The sequence below is a fragment of the Mytilus californianus genome, unplaced genomic scaffold (genome assembly GCF_021869535.1).
Source record: "Mytilus californianus isolate M0D057914Y unplaced genomic scaffold, xbMytCali1.0.p SCAF_13, whole genome shotgun sequence".
In the NCBI taxonomy this organism is placed as follows: domain Eukaryota; kingdom Metazoa; phylum Mollusca; class Bivalvia; order Mytilida; family Mytilidae; genus Mytilus; species Mytilus californianus.
The window spans coordinates 37,548,297-37,567,432 of record NW_026262615.1 but is presented as its reverse complement, the minus strand read 5'-3'; the positions used below and the strand labels follow the sequence as shown (position 1 = coordinate 37,567,432).

General features: G+C 29.9%; 1 protein-coding gene across 1 annotated transcript; it reads left to right on the top strand.

The window, feature by feature from the left end:
- Positions 1–504: 504 nt before the first annotated feature.
- LOC127723605 (fibrinogen-like protein A) lies at positions 505–17,738 on the top strand. The gene is made up of 9 exons (XM_052230296.1): positions 505–806; positions 1,097–1,165; positions 2,222–2,293; positions 5,471–5,542; positions 10,944–11,003; positions 11,414–11,559; positions 14,561–14,657; positions 16,688–16,852; positions 17,399–17,738. Exons 1-9 carry the CDS (start codon positions 740–742, stop codon positions 17,608–17,610), a joined length of 960 nt encoding a protein of 319 aa, XP_052086256.1. The 5' UTR covers positions 505–739; the 3' UTR covers positions 17,611–17,738.
- The last annotated feature ends 1,398 nt before the right edge of the window (positions 17,739–19,136 follow it).

Sequence of the window (19,136 nt, the reverse complement as noted above, 5' to 3'; positions counted from 1 at the left end):
GAGTAAATGAAAGTCGTAGTAAATTAAATATAAAATAATGGCATTTTCCTTTATGACAAAACTTAATTATGTACAGCAATAGATTAACAGACAGGTAACCAATCAAGGAAACATTGCCTTTTAATTTCGTATACATTGTTTATATTAAAAGGAATAATTACTTCAGTAGCTCTAAAGCGAGTGTAACAAAATCAATATCATCTACGATCAGCTTTCTAAAGGAGTAATATTTATGTTATAGATATAAATTGATTGGTAACCTTGAAGTTTAGACCCTTTTCGTCAGAAGTAAACATTTACTTCATTTCGGTGCAATTCACTTCATACAAATCTAACTTTTCAAACTAAACATTTAATCTGACACAAATCATAAATCTATTTTGAAATGTGTATGTTTCTTTCTGTAGAAATAGGATAAGTTGATTGATATGTAAGATAATAAACAAATCATATAATGTTTTCTGTTTATCTGCATAATGTTACATGTGCTAGAAGAAGTTTAATGATCGTTATGATGAATTGATGGAAATTTGCACGTGGGACAAGTTTTAGAAAACAAATCCTCACCATTTGCTATTGCAGGATTGTAACACATCTGCTTGAGAAATTGGAAAATTTTAGTATACATATGTTGGAGAACATTTGTTCGTAAACAAAGCTTTTGGAGAAGAAGAACAGAAAAAAATATTGATATTCAGTGTGTTCCATTTTGGCATCACGAAACCTTGGAATATAGATAATGCATTGGATATTGCCCTGTACCTTGTTTGTGGCAGTTAATAGTTTTTCAGTCACGGGAAATATAGGTGAGATAGAATAGTTCTTATATTGCAAGCAATTTTGTTCATTAATATCACGGTCGTTATATTTAAAATATTTGCATAATTATTTATTAATTGTTCCTTAATAATCTAAACAATTAACACTAATTTGATTCAGTAATATTAAAAAAAGATATTAGCCCAGTAGTATTAAACTATTCGTTAAAACACATCTTAATGTCAATACGTATCGCGTGTCAAAAATGATTAAACATGTTATAATCATTCCATAGATACAGTCAAAGGAGAACTAATTGTTTTCATTTCTTTTTTAGAAGTTCGGAATTCTCAAAATTCGTCAGGAGAGGAATCCATGGTGGACGGAATTATAAACGAATTAAAAGGTAAAATTTAATGTATATAAAGTGTTTGTGTATACTGGAAAATATTATCAGTAATACTAATTTGACTTGTCTGTTATATTCTTAATTATCCTAAGGTAACTACATGTATATCAATCAAGTAGTCAAATGGTTTTTTTTTAGTGTTTTTCGTTTTGTAATACGCTATATTGTTTTTTACCAATTGACCATTTTTTAAAGATTATTCACAATTTGATGTTAGTTTAGCTAACAATTGCATATTTTTGATATTTTAACAGTTAATTGATCATTTTATTGGCTGATATGTTTCTAAGTTTTTTTGTTTTATTTCATAAAGAATGTAATTGCTCGAACGTTATACGACATAAATGCCAATTGTGCATATATTTTATTCAGTTTTGATAAGTGTATTCTATATGATTCCATGTTCATATTACTCATTGTTGTTAATGTATACTTCCATTATTTAAAATGAGCAATGTTGATGATACAAAGAACAAATTATTGCTGAAACCTAAAAATAACGTAACAAATAGAAGCTTCGCATGTGTCATTCTTGCATTTTAAGACAATGTTTGCTAATTAGAACAGAAGCGTGCCAAAAATAGATGAATGATATTTGACAAAGCTTGAATTATATTAAATCCATTTACGTTTTAAATTTTGGACGTGGGAATATGACGAGCAAAATGTACCGCCAACGCAGCCCTATACGATACTCGAGATTTTCTACCAAAAGCCCGAATCAAATTTTGAAATTGCAATTTAAAACGAACTGTTTCCCTTGTAAAAAAGTATACTAGTAAAATCCTGGCTCGCTGCTGTGGAGAGCAATAGTAAGAATTAAATAGAAAACATGCGCCTGGAAGGTCATTCGTTTTAGTTTATTTTTCATCTGATAAAACTAAACAAATACTGTAAACTATATATTTAAAATTTTATTGAAAACTTGTGTCCTGCTACTAAACTTCTAATTTGCATTTTACAGTTTTCTTATGTATGAAAATAATCTTATAATGTGTACGAAACTTGAGATACTACTATAAACAAATATATGTGGACATAATTTAATTAAAGGAATGTGTTTACTGGATAATAACAACAGAACAACCAAAGAGATAATGCAGGACACACAGAAAATAGTCAACAGTAAGTAAAGGGTAAATATTTAAACTATATATTTAAAATTTTATTCAAAATTTGTGTAATGCTACTAAACTTCTAATTTGCATTTTACAGTGTTCTTATGTATGAAAATAATCAACAGTAAGTAAAGGGTGAATGTTTTAAATGAACTGATATAGTTTCAGCAACAATAAATTCATTTGCATCTGCACTTTAAAAACATTTCTCATGTTAATGATAAAAAATCGAAAGAGTTTGGAGGTCGTACTTTCCCATTTCTTTTATTTAATATTTCCTCGCGCAGTTTTACGGTCAACGATTTGGTAATTTTTTAAACCAATACAAATTATAATGATAGACCTACAAATGGTACATTTTCGAACTTAAAATGTATGGTTTTTTTTAAATATCAAAATCTTTTAAGTATACATAATTTTTACTGCATTTTACCATTCAAGTCTGATTATATTCCGTGTATTTTAACATTACAAAAACATGTCTAAAGCATAGTCTCAAATTTTTTCTCAAATTATACAATCTAACCAGTGTAATACGTGTAAATGAATGAAGACTACCTTTACTGGAAAAATGTATAAATGAACATAGATCCAGACACTTTTGTTGTTATGTTTTTATGTATTATATCTAATTCAAATAACTATAAAAAAGAATATGTGATATGATTGCCAATGAGACAACTCTCCACAAGAGACCAAATGACACAGAAATTAACAACTATAGGTCACCGAACGGCCTTCAACAATTAGCCCATACCGCACAGTCAGCTATAAAAGGCCCCGAAATGACAATGTAAAACAATTCAAACGAGAAAACTAACGGCCTAATTTATGTACAAAAAATTAACGAAAAACAAACATGTAACACATAAACAAACGACTACCACTGCATTACAGGCTCCTGACTTAGGACAGGCACATACATACAGAATGTGGCTGGGATAAATATGTTAGCGGGATCCCAACCCTCCCCCTAACCTGGGCCAGTGGTGTAACAGTACAACATAAGAACGAACTATAAAAATCAGCTGAAAAAGCTTAACTCATCAGATGGATAAAAATACTATACTACAATTACAAGTGGACGTGGCCGGGTACTTGTACACCCAAACAACAAAAAGACACTAAGTAGAGATCTGAGAGTACTCGCTGTTACTGACAGCTAGTTCAAAGCCACTAACAACTAATAAAAAAATCATGCATCTAAGACTATGCATGCTGAAACTAAAGTTACTCTGAATGTATTAGACAAACAATAAGTAACTTTTGTTACGAGAGCAATGTAATCAAACCAAAATAAGGATAATATTCAAGGCCAATCCAGTCGACAAGTACATGTACCTGACGAAATACATGGTGTTTGTATGGTGCGTTTTATTGTCTAACTACTATAATATACAACTCGATTACTGGGATCCCTCTCATTCTAACACTACATCAATAGACTAGTTGTGTTTACAGCAAGGCATTTTCAACAACTTCAATGTTGTTGATGACCCATTGGTGGCCTTGTGGTGTTTTCTGCATTTTGGTTGGGTTGTTGTCTCTTTGACACATTCCCTATTTCCATTCTCAATTTTATTTTAACGTTTCCTTTTTCTGAATTAGTTTTTGTCAAACAATTATGGTCAGATGTCTTCTGTGTGTTTCTCTGTGGTAATGTTTTATTGACATATACCCAATATTTCCTATATTAATAATCTTCATCAATCAATCTACCTGGAAACTCAAAAAAAAAAAAAAAAAAAAAATTACGAGTCGTTGTCCTACAGAAAACATAAAACGTTAAATCTTCACCTTAATGTGTGGTTTCATATGAAACTGAAAACACCTCATCAACAATACCATGTTTCTTTTTTAAATTTAAGGAACGCCACTTGAGCGTGTCGTCTACAGAAGACTTATCAGTGGCACTCGAATTAAAACTTTTGCAAAACCAAGTCAAATACTATAAAAGGTTCAGAAAAGCATAAATAAACGACAATACTAAATATACAAAAAGATGTGGTATGATTGCTAATGAGACAACTCTCAACAAGAGACCAAATGACACAGAAAATAACAACTATAGGTCACCGTACGGCCTTCAACAATGAACAAAGCCCATACCGCATAGTCAGCTATCAAAAGTCATGAAATTGCAAATGTAAAACAGTTTAAACGTGAAAACTAACAGCATCATTTACCGGAAATTCCTAAATGTAGTGCAAAATACGGCTAAACAATTATTTCCTACGAGAAAATTTGGTTAACATGATATATAAATGTTGAAACAATCTTACAGTAGGAATCTTCCTTTTATTTCGTGCAAAGCAATTATATTGTACGCAGAATTCAAATGATGTTTTTATCAAGTTCAGGGGAACTCCTATGAAATTGACATCGGGTCGTTCGTTGTCGTTATCTACTCTTCATTTTACTTTGTGAATTTGTTTTTATTCATTTAATTTTTTCTGTATACTATGTCTGTGATTTTAAGCAAAAATATTCCCCAATATTGATAATTTTAATATCAACAGGAAAACTTCAAAAATTGATTGACTGATTAATTGATAAGTAATTGATAAACGCAGCATTAACACAAAAAAAAAAAAACTATGTCGCTGCGATTTTGAAGTCCAATTTTATAAGATTACGTCAGATTTTTTTTACAGCAAAAATATTCTGAAGTTGAAAGGTAACTATTCATATCGTCGAGATATTTGTTCTAATATTTTTGTATTTAAAAAAAAAAAGAACTTAAGTTTTGTGCAAAGATAACTATCACGTATTTTCACAGTTATTAGGTAATATTGCATCGAATCATTTATTATTCTATCAAAGAACCATATTGATGTGATCATATATTAATCATATTTAAAACACATTTCCAATAAATGTCTGTGCAAAATACATTAATTTTATGCATGGAAATTGTTTTTATAGTAAATATATACACCACATTGACAGGTCCTTGGCATACTGTAAGTGTGTAAAATCAGTGGTTTAAATAGCCTCACACACACACACACACACAAACAATAAAGGATAAAAGTTCGTAATAAAATATTGCTTATTCATGATGAAACTTCAATCTAAATGTATGAAAGGACACAAAATGCATTAATTTCCTACTGTTATATGCTGTTTTTATAACTTTCGGTTTTTTGGTTAAGTATTTCAAGTTCTTTTTTTTCCTTTCAAGATATGGTAATGTACAAGGATATTGTTAAATTAAATAAACAGTTGAAGGATGAAATTCAATGGATTGTAAAAGGTATTTTTAATATGTTGAATAGAAATTTGTTTATATAGTAATTATGTACATCACATTAGGTAAGTATGTACACCACATCAAATGTGTTTCTTAGCAGATGAACATATAACATGTATTAGCGACAAACAGACAGGTGGGAGCTATTTCATTGTTTTCAATAAAAAATTATTTGACTCATTCATAAAAAGAATATTTTTCAATCATATTTTTCTATTCTTGTCACGTTCTTTTACAATGTTTAATACAATTCATATACTAAATTACTTACCAAGTTATTCATTTTTTCATACACCGTTAAAATTCGTTTTTTTTCTAGCTTCATGCAATTGCAGCAACATTTTTATTGTAACTGGGAAACGTTTATATCTAAAATAGTGAGTTTTATTTCAACTTGTTATTGAGCTAATGAACGTGGTTATACACATAAGAAATTAATACACCATTTAAATATAAAATGTAAGATGAGATACAATTGTATTTTTGATGACTGATATGTTATATAATGCATATTCGATGTTTTTTCTTTTACACCTTAGGTATCAATATTGCCTACAGAAAGAACACCCAGCGATCGGTTTTTCATTTGATCAATCTTGACATCCTTTGGTGTGTAAAATGACAAGAAAACCCGTTAAATAAGCAGTATAAGTACTAGGGATGTCAACGAGTACTCTAGTAGTCGAGTATCGCTCGGTAGTACCGAGTATCGATTACCAAAATGATACTTGACTAATCGGTTTCATATTAGAATGTTGTTGCTTTCTTAAGATAAAACAAAAATATTTTTATTTAGAGCGTCTCCTTGGAAATTAAATATTAATCAAAATTAACAAAAATCAAAATACCATTCGAGTGTTTGCTTTTAACTGTCATTTAAAATTCATCCAAACAGATGTTGGTTATACGAACAAGAGCACTTTTCCATGGTTTACACTTTTAGCTAATATCAGCCATTCCCCTGCCTCTACCGTCAGAGCATTTATTTGCATCAGAAGGACTGTTAGTTACCTAACAAAGTTGAGAATCGCCTTGTCCTAGAAAAAAATGAAAAGATATGTTTTTTTAGAATAAGAAAAAATTCGTTGCACCCTGTGTAGACTCTCAGAAAATGATTAAAGGCATCAGTAAGTTCTAATCAGCATGCACCCTTTTGTTAATAATTAAATGATTTCTTACGGTTTTCCAAATACTGTTGTATGAGTAATAATTGTTCTATAGATGTTAACTAATTTCTTGATTAGATCATTGCTAGTTAACAGAATAAGTACATGTAGTAAATGAGCTAGTAATTATGATATAGAATTCCTTGGACTATAATCTAGTCCTAGGTAATAATAATGCGGGTTTTACGTTCATAAGATAACGACCTATTAGTTTGTGTTTTACTTTTGTACATATTTTTACCGAGCGAGTACTCGAATATCACTCGGTAAATCCAACGAGTAATCGATTAGTAAATCTTCACCGAGTTGACATCTCTAATAAATACCGATTACATTTATGTATTTTTGGTGTAAATAATATGTTATTGTGAAAATAATAACATAAACATTACAATATGACATTTTTATTAGGATTGGAAAACAAGTATTTATTTTAACAATATGGATTCTTTTCAGTCCTTTTTAAGTGATAGCATTTCAACCTTCAAGATTCATGTCTGCGCATTTGGTACACAAATTTCTCAAAACTCGTATAATGAAACTTTTGTCAAAAAACATGGTACAATGAGATCAATTATATGCACCATGTAATTGCAAGGAAAGAAACACCAATTGTTAACGTTGATAATATTGTGGGTAAAGTAATACGGTTGTTTATTCTTGTTAATTAGTGCACACCAACGATTTTTTATTACTGTTATTTTCATATAATTTAATTAATTTTAGATGTAACGCGTCTTCTGATTGTCTGTCAGTCTTTTGTCTATCAGCTTATATACATAATTTTGTCATGTGACCGTGACGTCATCAACGTTTTTTAATGATTTCTCCGGCTTAAAATGGAATTTAGAATTAAATTATAAGGAATGACTGTTACAATTTTTTTCTGTCTATTCGAAATAACATAAAAAATGTGGTGCACACTTTAAAATAATAAGTGTGCACCACATTTTTGATGTTATTTCTTCATAGACAGAAAACATATTACAGTCATTCCTTAAATATAATAATGTCCTCAATTCAACCAGGGTTATTTAAGCAATACAGTTATGATGTAAAAATGCTAAACTAAAATGGAATTGTACAAACACATCAACCTTTGAATATTCCTTAAGTATATCCTTGCTTTTGCACTTTGTTTCAGAATTGAAATATAATGCAAATTCGTAGCGCAAGGATATTTTGGACATTACTAATGGATTTTACAATGTTAGTTTAAGACATAATAAAAAATTGGACAAGGTGAAAACAGTTTGATTATAATTGTAAATGCACATCTATTCGTTGTTAAAGGAATACTTGTATTTAAGTTCCTAGGTTGAATCTAAACTATTCGACATATTATTTTATGTGAAATCAACAAATGAAAATAACATTTTTCACAGAACCTGATGATCTGGAGTCATGACAATTACAGGTGTAATACCACCATTGATTTTCCACTATTAGTCTTTGTTAAATTTGCACTTTCCCAAAAATTTTGCAGAGTTTATCTTTGTTTCAAATAAAGAAATACTTGGCATGACTAAAGTTTTATCCTGTCGAGTGCTATACACAAAATTTCACATGACATTTTATTGCATATAAGAAAATAATCATCACTGGAAGTTAACCAATCAAATTTTCACCCTTTTTTTTCCTGTATACAAGTTTTAGTAACCTTGTAACCTCAAGTTTCCAAAATATTCTATAGAAACAATAAATAAAAAATAATGGTGCTTTGAAACACCCAAGATATATGTTTATGACTCAGAATTTTTTTACTGCAACGAAATATAGGATTAATTTCCTACAACTGTCAATTTCAAGGGAGTATTTTTTTTACGACCCTTTTTCGTATGCATCCAGATGTGACTTACTATGATTTGGCGGTATTACACGTACAGAAGATTTTTTTGTTGAATAAACTGAATGAGATTTTTTTCCTTTAAGATACTGGTTACTTCAACCATTACTGTCAAATTTTGTCAAAATCAGTTCAATAGTTTGAGAAAAATCTAGTATGATGTAAATCGACATCTACAGCGATTCGAGCAAAATTTCTTCGAAAAATCCAAATCAAGCCGCATCATGATAGAATATTGTGTGGACCAATAAATGATTAAATATTTATATCATCTGCCTACAATCAGGTGAATAAGATACAAAAGATTACTCTAGGATGATAAATACCACTCATGAACCTCAATTGTCTTCATTTGAAGGTCCCTTTTTGTCCTTTTATACCTTTCATTGCCTCAAATTTCAACTTTATAGGCCAATAGATAAATATTTTGGGTAATTTTCACTCATACATGAAAGAAATGAGTAATTGAAGTATTCAAGCTGAATGAACTATCCATATTAAAATGTACTGACTCCATGGAGGTTTCAATAAGTCCTTACGTAAAACTTAAATTTACGACGCGTTCCAGAGAGGGACATAACAAGCTTCCCTTTTACTGAATAATTTGTTGTTACTGATTCAAAATTAATTTCATTTACTCATAACTATATATTCATTAAAGTACTACTTAAGATAAAGTTTTCTTTTATAGCAAAATTTAAGAAATAAGGAGAAAAAGTCAGAAAAAGCTCCGCAAAACACTGAGTATGGCTTGCTCTATTTACTTATAGTCATGGTAAAGTCCTATTTTAAGGCAATTTTCTAATACATGGTGTTTTGAGACTCAATCCACTCAAAATATTTCAATTTTGTAATATTTCACTTAAATAAAATGAAAGTTGAACAAATGAGAGTACACACAAGGTCAAAGGTGTATTTGCAGCTTCCCATAATAGGTGTAATACCACCATTGATTTCCCCTATTAGTTTTTGTTAAATTTGCACTTTTCAAAAAATTGTGCAGAATTTATCTTTGTTTCAAAAATGAAATACTTGGCATGAGTAAATTTTTATCCTGTCCAATACTATACACAAAATTTCACATAACATTTCATTGCATATAAGAAAATAATCATCACTGGAAGTTAACCAATAAAATGTTCACCCCTTTTTTCCTGTACACAAGCTTTAGTAACCATGTTACCTCAAGTTTACAAAATATTCTATAGAAACACAAATAAAAAAATAACGGTGCTTGAAACATCCAAGATATATGTTTATGACTCAGAAATTTTTTACTGCAATGAAATGTAGGATTAATTTCCTACAACTGTCAAATTCTAGGGAATTTTTTTTACGACCCTTTTTCGTATGCATCCAGATGTGACTTACTATGATTTGTTGGTATTATACCTAAAGTAGATTTTTTTTTAATAAACTGAATGTGATTTTTTCCTTTGTGATACTGGTTATTTCAACCATTACTGCCCAGTTTTGTTAAAATTAATTCAATAGTTTGAGAAAAATCTAGTATAATGTACGACGACATCTACAGCGATTCGAGAAAAATTTCTTCCAAAAATCCAAATTAAGCCGCAGCATGATAGAATATTGTGTGGACCAAAAAATAATCAAATATTTATCTCGTCTGCCTACAATCAGTTGAATATGATACAAAAGATTACTCTATGATCATAAATACCACTCATGGACCTCTTTGTCTTCATTTTAAGGTCCCTTTTTGTCCATTTATACCTTTCATTGCCTCAAATTTCAACTTTTTAGGCCAATAAATAAGTCTTTGGGGTAACTTTCACTTATCACGAAAGAAATGTGATAAAAAATGAGTAATTGAAGTATTCAAGCTGAATGAACTATCCATATAAAATTAACTGGCTCCATGGAATTTCAATAAGTACTTACTTAAAACTTAAATTTACGCCGCGTTCCAGAGAGGGACATAAACAGCTTCCCTTTTAGTGAATAATTTGTTGTTATTGCTTCAAAATTAATTTCATTTACTTATAATTATAAATTCATTAAAGTACTACTTGGGAAAAAAATTTCTATTATAGCAAAATTTAAGAAATAAGGAGTATACAAGCTTGTATGCAAGCTTTAGTAAATATCTAACTTTAAGTTTCTAAAATATTCTATAGAAACATCAAATAAAAAAAAATTGCTTTGAAACACCCAAGATATATTTTTATGATTCAGAAATGTTTTACTGCAATCAAATGAAGGACTAATTTTCTACAACTGTCAAATCCAAGGGGGTATTTTTTTACGACCCTTTTTCGTATGCAACCGGATATGACGTACTATGATTTGGTGGTATTACACTCACAGTTGTTAATACATATTTAATATGTTGCATTACATAAAGAAAATAAGAGATACATATTGTATTCAGAATCAGGTGATGAACAGCTAGTGTCGCGAATATTCAGATTGATGAAACGAGATACAAAAGGCAAGTGTTATAATGTTTTAATGTTTAAGTTAAACTATTATACACCATTCCATATAAAGAATAGAAAATATGCTAATATATTTGTATAGAATAGATGTATTTTAAACAAATAAACACATTTATTTATTTTGTTCTTTTGAATTCAAAGGATATAACTTACACATTAGGCCAATGCAGAGAATGAGACACTGTTATAATTATTAAGAGTTTTTAAATAGAGTAGTGCAACAATGCTATTGTTCTGCAATATAAATAGCCGTGTAAATAATCAGTAAATTACAAACGGTTTCATATAATAATTTTATTTGAACTGTATTACACTTTTCAAAGTCATGAAATTATCAGTTAATATGGCTATCAAGTAAGTAACATTTATACACATTACAACTTCACTATTTTCATTGATGCAGAAATTTGTGGAAACGAAATTGCAAAGGACTGTACAGAACTACAGAAATATGAATTAGTTTCTGGTGTATACAAGATATATCCCCACAACAACTTTTATGATGTAGATGTTTATTGTGATATGTCAACAGTTGGGGGAGGTTGGACTGTGAGTATCAATAAATTATTATCAACTACAATTGTTTGCAAAAATTGAGTTCCGGCTTAATAGGAATAGAAAATGAAAAGACTTAAATTTTCTTTTTTTTTAAACAAATGACACATAACTGCTTGTTAACTGTTCAAGATATCATTTTTTTTTCAGTATTCTATAGTAAGTTTATAGAACTATTTTTTTCCGTTGTTTTAAGCAAGTCAGATGTGTTTATCATACAGAAAAACCACTAACAAAGTTAGAAAATAAAAATAAACCCATTAAAAATAAAACATGATATAGGATTGAATATGTGGATTTTTTCTGTGTCACATATAACATATATAACTATTTATATATTTATCGTAAGCAGGAACTGCGTATCTTTCTGGAGCACATGCAGCTACCCACCGGTCAGTCTGTGTCATGGTTGTTGATGCTCTATCTTTCTATGTAATGTTGTATTATGCTGTTTGTCCATTCGTCGTTTTCAATTTTGGTCGTGATATTGTATATTTTCATTGGACTTGGTATCGTCTTTCTTTTTTTTTAAACTATTTTATTTGATATTCAGTCAATTGTTCTTTAAATTATTGATGTTTTACACTACGCATCAGTTTAGAATGTTGAATAAGAATTTTTTTTATAGAATATTTTGTTTGAGATTTTTGTTTTGAAGAATTATTTTTGATCGTATAAATTTATGTTAAATGTTATAATTACAAAAAACATTTTGGAGAATGTGCATAGTGCTATATTTTTGTACTTTTTTAAAATGTAATTGATGTCGTGCTATTATAAACAAATAAGAGGAAAAAGTATATATGTACTATTGGTTTGGAAATGACCATATATACGACACACTTACAAATACCAGAATCTATTAAGAGACAAAGATGCAATAGTAAGGCCTTTAAAGGTGAAATAAAAAGAGATTATAAGTCTACCAAATAACTTTTTGCTGGTGTTATAAGACAATAGCCTGGCAAATATTACTGATATTTTTAATTTTGTCTTGCATATTTGCATTAATGATTCAACTTTCAAATCAGAGCAAAATTAATATAACAGTTTATTATTCCTTGCGTTTGAAGCGCTTTTCTGGATTTACCTTAATCAGGAATTCTCAAATGCAATCGTTTGGAAGCCAAGGAGGTTTACGTATACACGTGATGAGTTATATGACCAAAAAGGACCAAAAAAAAATAAAATTCCCCTTAGATCAGCTTTCCTGAGGAATAAGCACATACTATGATACTCTCTGGGATTAACAATCCAAGCAGTGGTATCGACCTAGTGCTAATAAAGGACAATAACATTTTATCAATTTACTGCGTCCAAAGCGCTTTTCTGAAGAAAAAAAACACACAAAATAGTCTAATTTTATTATGATATGAAACTATTTAGATATGATTCAAGGCTCTACCAAACAAAAAGTCACTACCACTTAGATTATTACGTATTTCTATTACACACTCTATTTGTTCGGGAATTTATTTACTCGTTAATCTACCTTTTAATATATCTGATCCTGTTTTTCTAAGAAATTGGTTGATTTAAGTTCTTTAACAATTCTAGTAATCAATGTACACCATGTAAGAAAATCCTGATATAATGATAACATGTTGTCTGATTGCTAATGAGACAATTATCACACAGAGACCAATATTTAAACAACTATAGGTAATATTACGGCCTTCAACAATGAACACAACCTCTATCGTATAGTAAACTTTAAAAAAAAAACCTAACATGAAAAATGTAAAACATTCAAACGAGTAAACCAACGACCTGATTTATGTACAAAACAAGTTAAAACAAATAACAAATATGACAGCAACCAACGACAAACAGTGACTAACAGCTCAACATAAGAATAAGCAAAAAAATAAGATGAAAAAAGATTGAATCATCAGATGGACACAAATAATAATAAAAAAATACTACAAAGACTAAAGACACTAAATCACTATCAAAGAGTGCTCGTATTTAGTGACAGTCAGTTCATAGAAAATTACAAATAACGAACAAAATCAAATTTCGCAGCCTAAACTATCCAGATTGTAGTGTGAATACGCCATAAACGGCACAGTTATTTTGTGGCGCAATTCTGTAAGAACATTAATTGCAAATCAATAAGATGTGTACAGTGTGGTGTATCATTTAGCGTAGACTGTTTTGATAATCTTGCTATGGTTACTAACAAAGACATGAAACTGGAGGTTTTTGTTCACAGAAAGAAATGTATTACACAATGAAATAAGTATCATATCACATACAACTAATAACGCCATGACCTCTAAATGTGTTTTTTTTGTTAACCTTTGTACATTTGATGCTATCTCATAAACGTTTACCGCATATTTTCGTTATTAATAGATCATAATTTCATATAACAATATTGACGTGTTTGGTATAACAATAAGTGTGATTTGCTTCTTATTTCATCATTCATATTAAGAGACCTTTCAGTTAACTTTAATACTTAAAATGTACACAAGAAACTATAACTTTCATAATAATCAAAACCTGACGTCAGGTAATACTCTTCAAACTTAAACTGCTGGTAAAACATGTATAATGAATAAAGATTAATTCATTACTTATGTAGTTTGATTGATCTTTTCTTTTTAATGTAATCTTAAAATGTCAGTAAACAAAAAAAAAAAAAAAAAGGAAAACATTACAAGATAAATACATTCAGGCTAAACTTACACATTTGGTTCAATCTTTAAATTAGAATTTGTTGGTTGTTATAGTCGTAAAGGTTTTTTTTTTTATTTCAAGTTTCAGGTCAAACGTGCTTCATAAGCGTACTGTGACCTATAGTTGTTACCTTTTACGTCATTTGGTCTCTGGTGGAGATTTGTCTCATTGGCAATCATACCACATCTTCTTATTTTTATATCCAATAGTTTTTTATTCTTAAAAGCGTACGTGCTACGCAGGTAAATCGATATTATAAATGTGAAACAATGTGAAACAACTAGGACGGGAATGATGCTATTTATTTCAGGTTATCCAAAGAAGACTAGATGGATCTGTAAATTTTCAGAGAACGTGGACAGATTACGAAAATGGATTTGGGGATCTTAATGGAGAATACTGGTTAGGTAAGTACAGTAAAAGGAAATACAAATCACATAGTTTCTGAATTAGAACAAAATCATGATATTTTTAACTATTATCAGGTTATTGTCAGAAAACCAACAATCCAATAGTGGAGTAGGAACTACTGACCGTTAACGTTCCTGGACCCATTTGTTCACCAGATTTTTGTTTAGGTTTGGGTGTATAAATCTATAATTTGTCGTGTAATATTTTAATATTATTGTTTGCATGTTTGTCATTGTTGTTTTGACCCTTTTTGTTGGACAACTATTTATCTTTTAATTGATCAAATCAAAATAATTAGTTATAAATTTTCTCTGAATATTGAATGGACATCAGCTGTCAAATTCATGTTTACCGATTTGACTCATATTCTAATTTTTTATTTAAATCATACGAAAGCGTATATCCGAAATACAAAAAGCCTCAAATAAATTAATTAACAATGTAGAGACCCGATAATATGTTTTAGCATTTTGTGCGTTTTTTAACCATAACCATAGCCATATAACTTGATATAAAAAGAAATATGAATATAGATAGAAAGCGAGCACGTGCAATTGGATTTTTCTTGATGTGTCTGATTTCATATTATAGCTTAGAATAAGTTGATATTCGTTTTTACCTCTATAAGAATGATTTTTGTGGATCGAATCAGTTTACCCTTGTTTCACTTTAAAAGAAAGGCGAGGGATACCAAAGGGACGCTCAAACTGATTAGTTGAAAATTGTCGAAGATAAACTGACAATGCAATGGCTAAAAAAAAAACCAAACAGTCAAACAAAAACAGTCAAACAACAGTACACAAGTACCATTCGAGTCGTTGACTACCGCGGGGGTATAGCAAACCTACACAAAATCCTGACCTTAATAGGATTGTGTTAAGCGTAACAGGACATTGATGGCGCGTCGCTAAAGAAGGTAACATAATAATGAAAATAATAATAAAAGAAAAAACCAAAAGACAAATAACAGTATACATTACACAACATAGAAAACCAATGACTGAGCAACACAACCCTATAAAAACTGGGGGTGATCTCAAGTGCGGAAGGGTAAGCAGATCCTGCTTCACATCAGGCACCCGTCTTGTTGTTCATGTTAGTACAGACCCAGTGATAATTCTAATTCGGTAGGTCACATTCAAAGGGAAATGGGACAGGATTGTACTTACGACATTTTGAACATATCCGTTGTCATCTGTGAAACGTATATTTCATAACGGTCAACCCACTCGTAATGGCAAAACTAACAAAGGGACGATTTAAACTTCTCCACTTGGAACTCTTGGTTTAATCTCTTTCTTGTGAGCAGCAAGTTATATTGTGATAGTAACAGTAATTATAAAAAGTTTATTTTGATTTTTTAATAAATGAAAATATGCACTTTACAGATTAAAATGATATAGATAAAATTACATATATACTCATCCCAAGATCACACATTCAGGTAAATAAGCTAGGATCCTTATAAAAACAGTCTTTAGAAATGAGGACAGGGGACTCTTCAAATATTTTTTTTATTATGTATATTAATGATCTTGTTGATATTATTTATTTTTATTTTGTTATGTTGTGTCACATGCTATAGATATATAGTATAATGGCAATAAAGATTTGAATTGAATTGTTATTGGCTTATAATAATAATAAGTCAATAATATATCAGCGATGTTTTTGATTTAAATATGACATATTAAGGCCAAACTGACTACTTATAACGAAATTTTAATCCAAATTTCAGCTTTTATTAATACATGAAATACTTGAAACAAAAAGAATCATATTTATTTTATTTTTTTGTCTAAATCGTAGCTGATGCAACATTAACATTGTAACTAGATGCATATAAGTATAAAAGGAAGCTTCGTTGACATGATTAAATAATATCTTATTAATTGTTGTAACGAAGGATTTTCTATCGTTTGCTATAACATGTATAATGGTAATGATATGTTTGAGTCTCAGTTCCGCCATTTTAATTTGTGAATTATTGTTCTGTTTTAACGCAACTGTTTTATATACACTGAAGGAAACAAACACATCAACAGCTTGACATCCAGTGGTAAATATGAATTGAGAATAAACCTAACGGACCTGTCCAATACGAAGAAGTATGCTGTGTATAAAACATTTGTAGTTGGTGATGCAGCATCCAAGTACAAACTGACAATTGGGAATTATAGTGGAAATGCAGGTAATTATAATACCTCTATGTGTAAATTGATAACAGTACAACCTAGTATGTAGTATTGTGAGATTTAGGCGTGGTTTGGTGTACAATCGTATTTAGCGTACAGTACTTTGAATGCATATGGCTAGAATATCGACGAAAACAATTAGATCCAAATTTGAGGTGGCAGTTGTTGACCGATGTTTAAAACTCAAAATTCCACTTGGAATAACCCAACCAAGATAATAAAACATAATGAAATGTTAAGAAGTAAAAACAGATAGCATACGAGTTCTTTTGTCATCGATAGGGAAGACTAATTCAGACTCGATTCAAAATGCCACAATAGAGATAAAAAAAGAAAAGGCGTTTTAAAACAGACATTTATTTTATGATTTGAAGATATAAGAAAATTTTGTGTAGTCTAGAGATTTTCCGTCCCTTTTACAAAAAGTGGAATAATCAACTAAAAGAACATTTAAATTATTTTGGTTTCGCTATATGTGAGCGTCAACTAACCCAATATCAGTGGTTATTATTAATCAATAACATACTTTTTCATTTATATAGGTGATAAAATGGTTTATCATAATGGGATGAAGTTCTCAACGACTGACCAGGATAATGATGAAGGCGGTACTTGTGTAGGCTCTTATGGCCCATGGTGGCATAAAAACTGTTGTCACAGTGGTCTTAACAAGGCATTCAAAAGTAACCTGTACTGGGGTTCTTTCCGTAGCAACGCAGCTAAAACGTCAGTTTTGATGATAAGAAAAATGTAGTAGATGAATTCAATATTAATTCTGACTTCGAAATTATATCCATTTATTGATTAATTTGCTGGATAATTTTAATACTTATTAAATATTAATTACATGTTAGAGGGTTCTGAAAAAAGACATTTTATTGATTTCATTTTATTTATTTAGCGGGGTTTTCTCGCTGCGTTGAAGACCCATTGGTGGCCTTCGGCTGTTATCTGCTCTTCGATCGGGTTGTTGTCTCTTTGACATATTCCCCATTTCCATTCTCAATTGAATTGATTGCATACTTTAATTCTCCCTCTTCAGTATTATGAATTGATTACAGATTTTTTGGTAAATAATTTAAAATTCATTATGTTTTTTTCTTTTTGTCAAAGAATAGTAAATTTGAGTCGATACAAGTATAGGTGGATAAAATAAGAAGTGTCAGTGAGATCGTAATCTAACGACAGAAACAATAAGAGGTCAACATATGTTGATTTGACAGGTGTCTATACAAATAAGGTGTAAATAAATTGAAAAGAAACAATTACAAATTTGCCACAACTCTACGAATGCTCCAAATAACAAAACACAGTCCCCACTATGAACAAGAGGCGGAATACATATTGCCTTTCTGATCTCAATTCTCCATTGATCATACACCTTACTAATCTTGTTCAGTTAATCTACACAAAATAGAAAAAAAAAACAGAAATAACTCACATTGTAATATAGTACATGGAAAACAATTAGAAATGTGTACACCAATAAACAATTTAATATCGTGTCAAAAAAATTCGCCGTTACCGATAACAAATATTAAACTTGCTGGTATCAAATCATATTTGACCTCCTTGAAAGAATTATCAACGATAAGAAAAACAACAGTTTGGGTTATGCCTCTGGTAGAGGAAAAGATTTTTTTCTCCAGAATCACATTTATTAACAAGTAGATTTAATTTTTTTTTTTGTTGTTCGATCTGTACTTTTGTATTTAATTTTATAAATTATCATTTGTCTTTTAATCTTCTGCAAATGAACTTGGAATCCTTTTCCTGTATTTCATCTATGAATTTGACTCCAACATTGTATATGCTTATATCCAACGTTGAAATCAAGCAAAAGAAAAAAGAACGCTCATTTCATATTTGTATAGTTACATGCACTAGTTAATTCAATTTTAGTCTGAAACGGCCATTTTGATCTTAACATCATCTAAAAAGTTGGAACAATAAATCATTTAATTATGTAAACATTTTCAGTCAATTGTCTGGCTTATACATTGTAGTAAACTCAATACGGTTCCAACAATTCGCCTGAAGTCAATTCAGTACAGTATGAACATTTTAGATCAAAAGCAGTATACTAGTGATGGAGGTACCTCTGAACCATTCACATTGAAAAGAAAATTGGTTAATCATAACAAAACAAAATTAAAGTGCCTTTAATTTTTTCTTGCTACGTATTACTCCGTGGTAGTTAACATCTCAATATGAAATGGAATGACATAAAACAGTATAAATGTAATGTTTAAATCTTCACAGCCCTCTTTATTAAAAGCG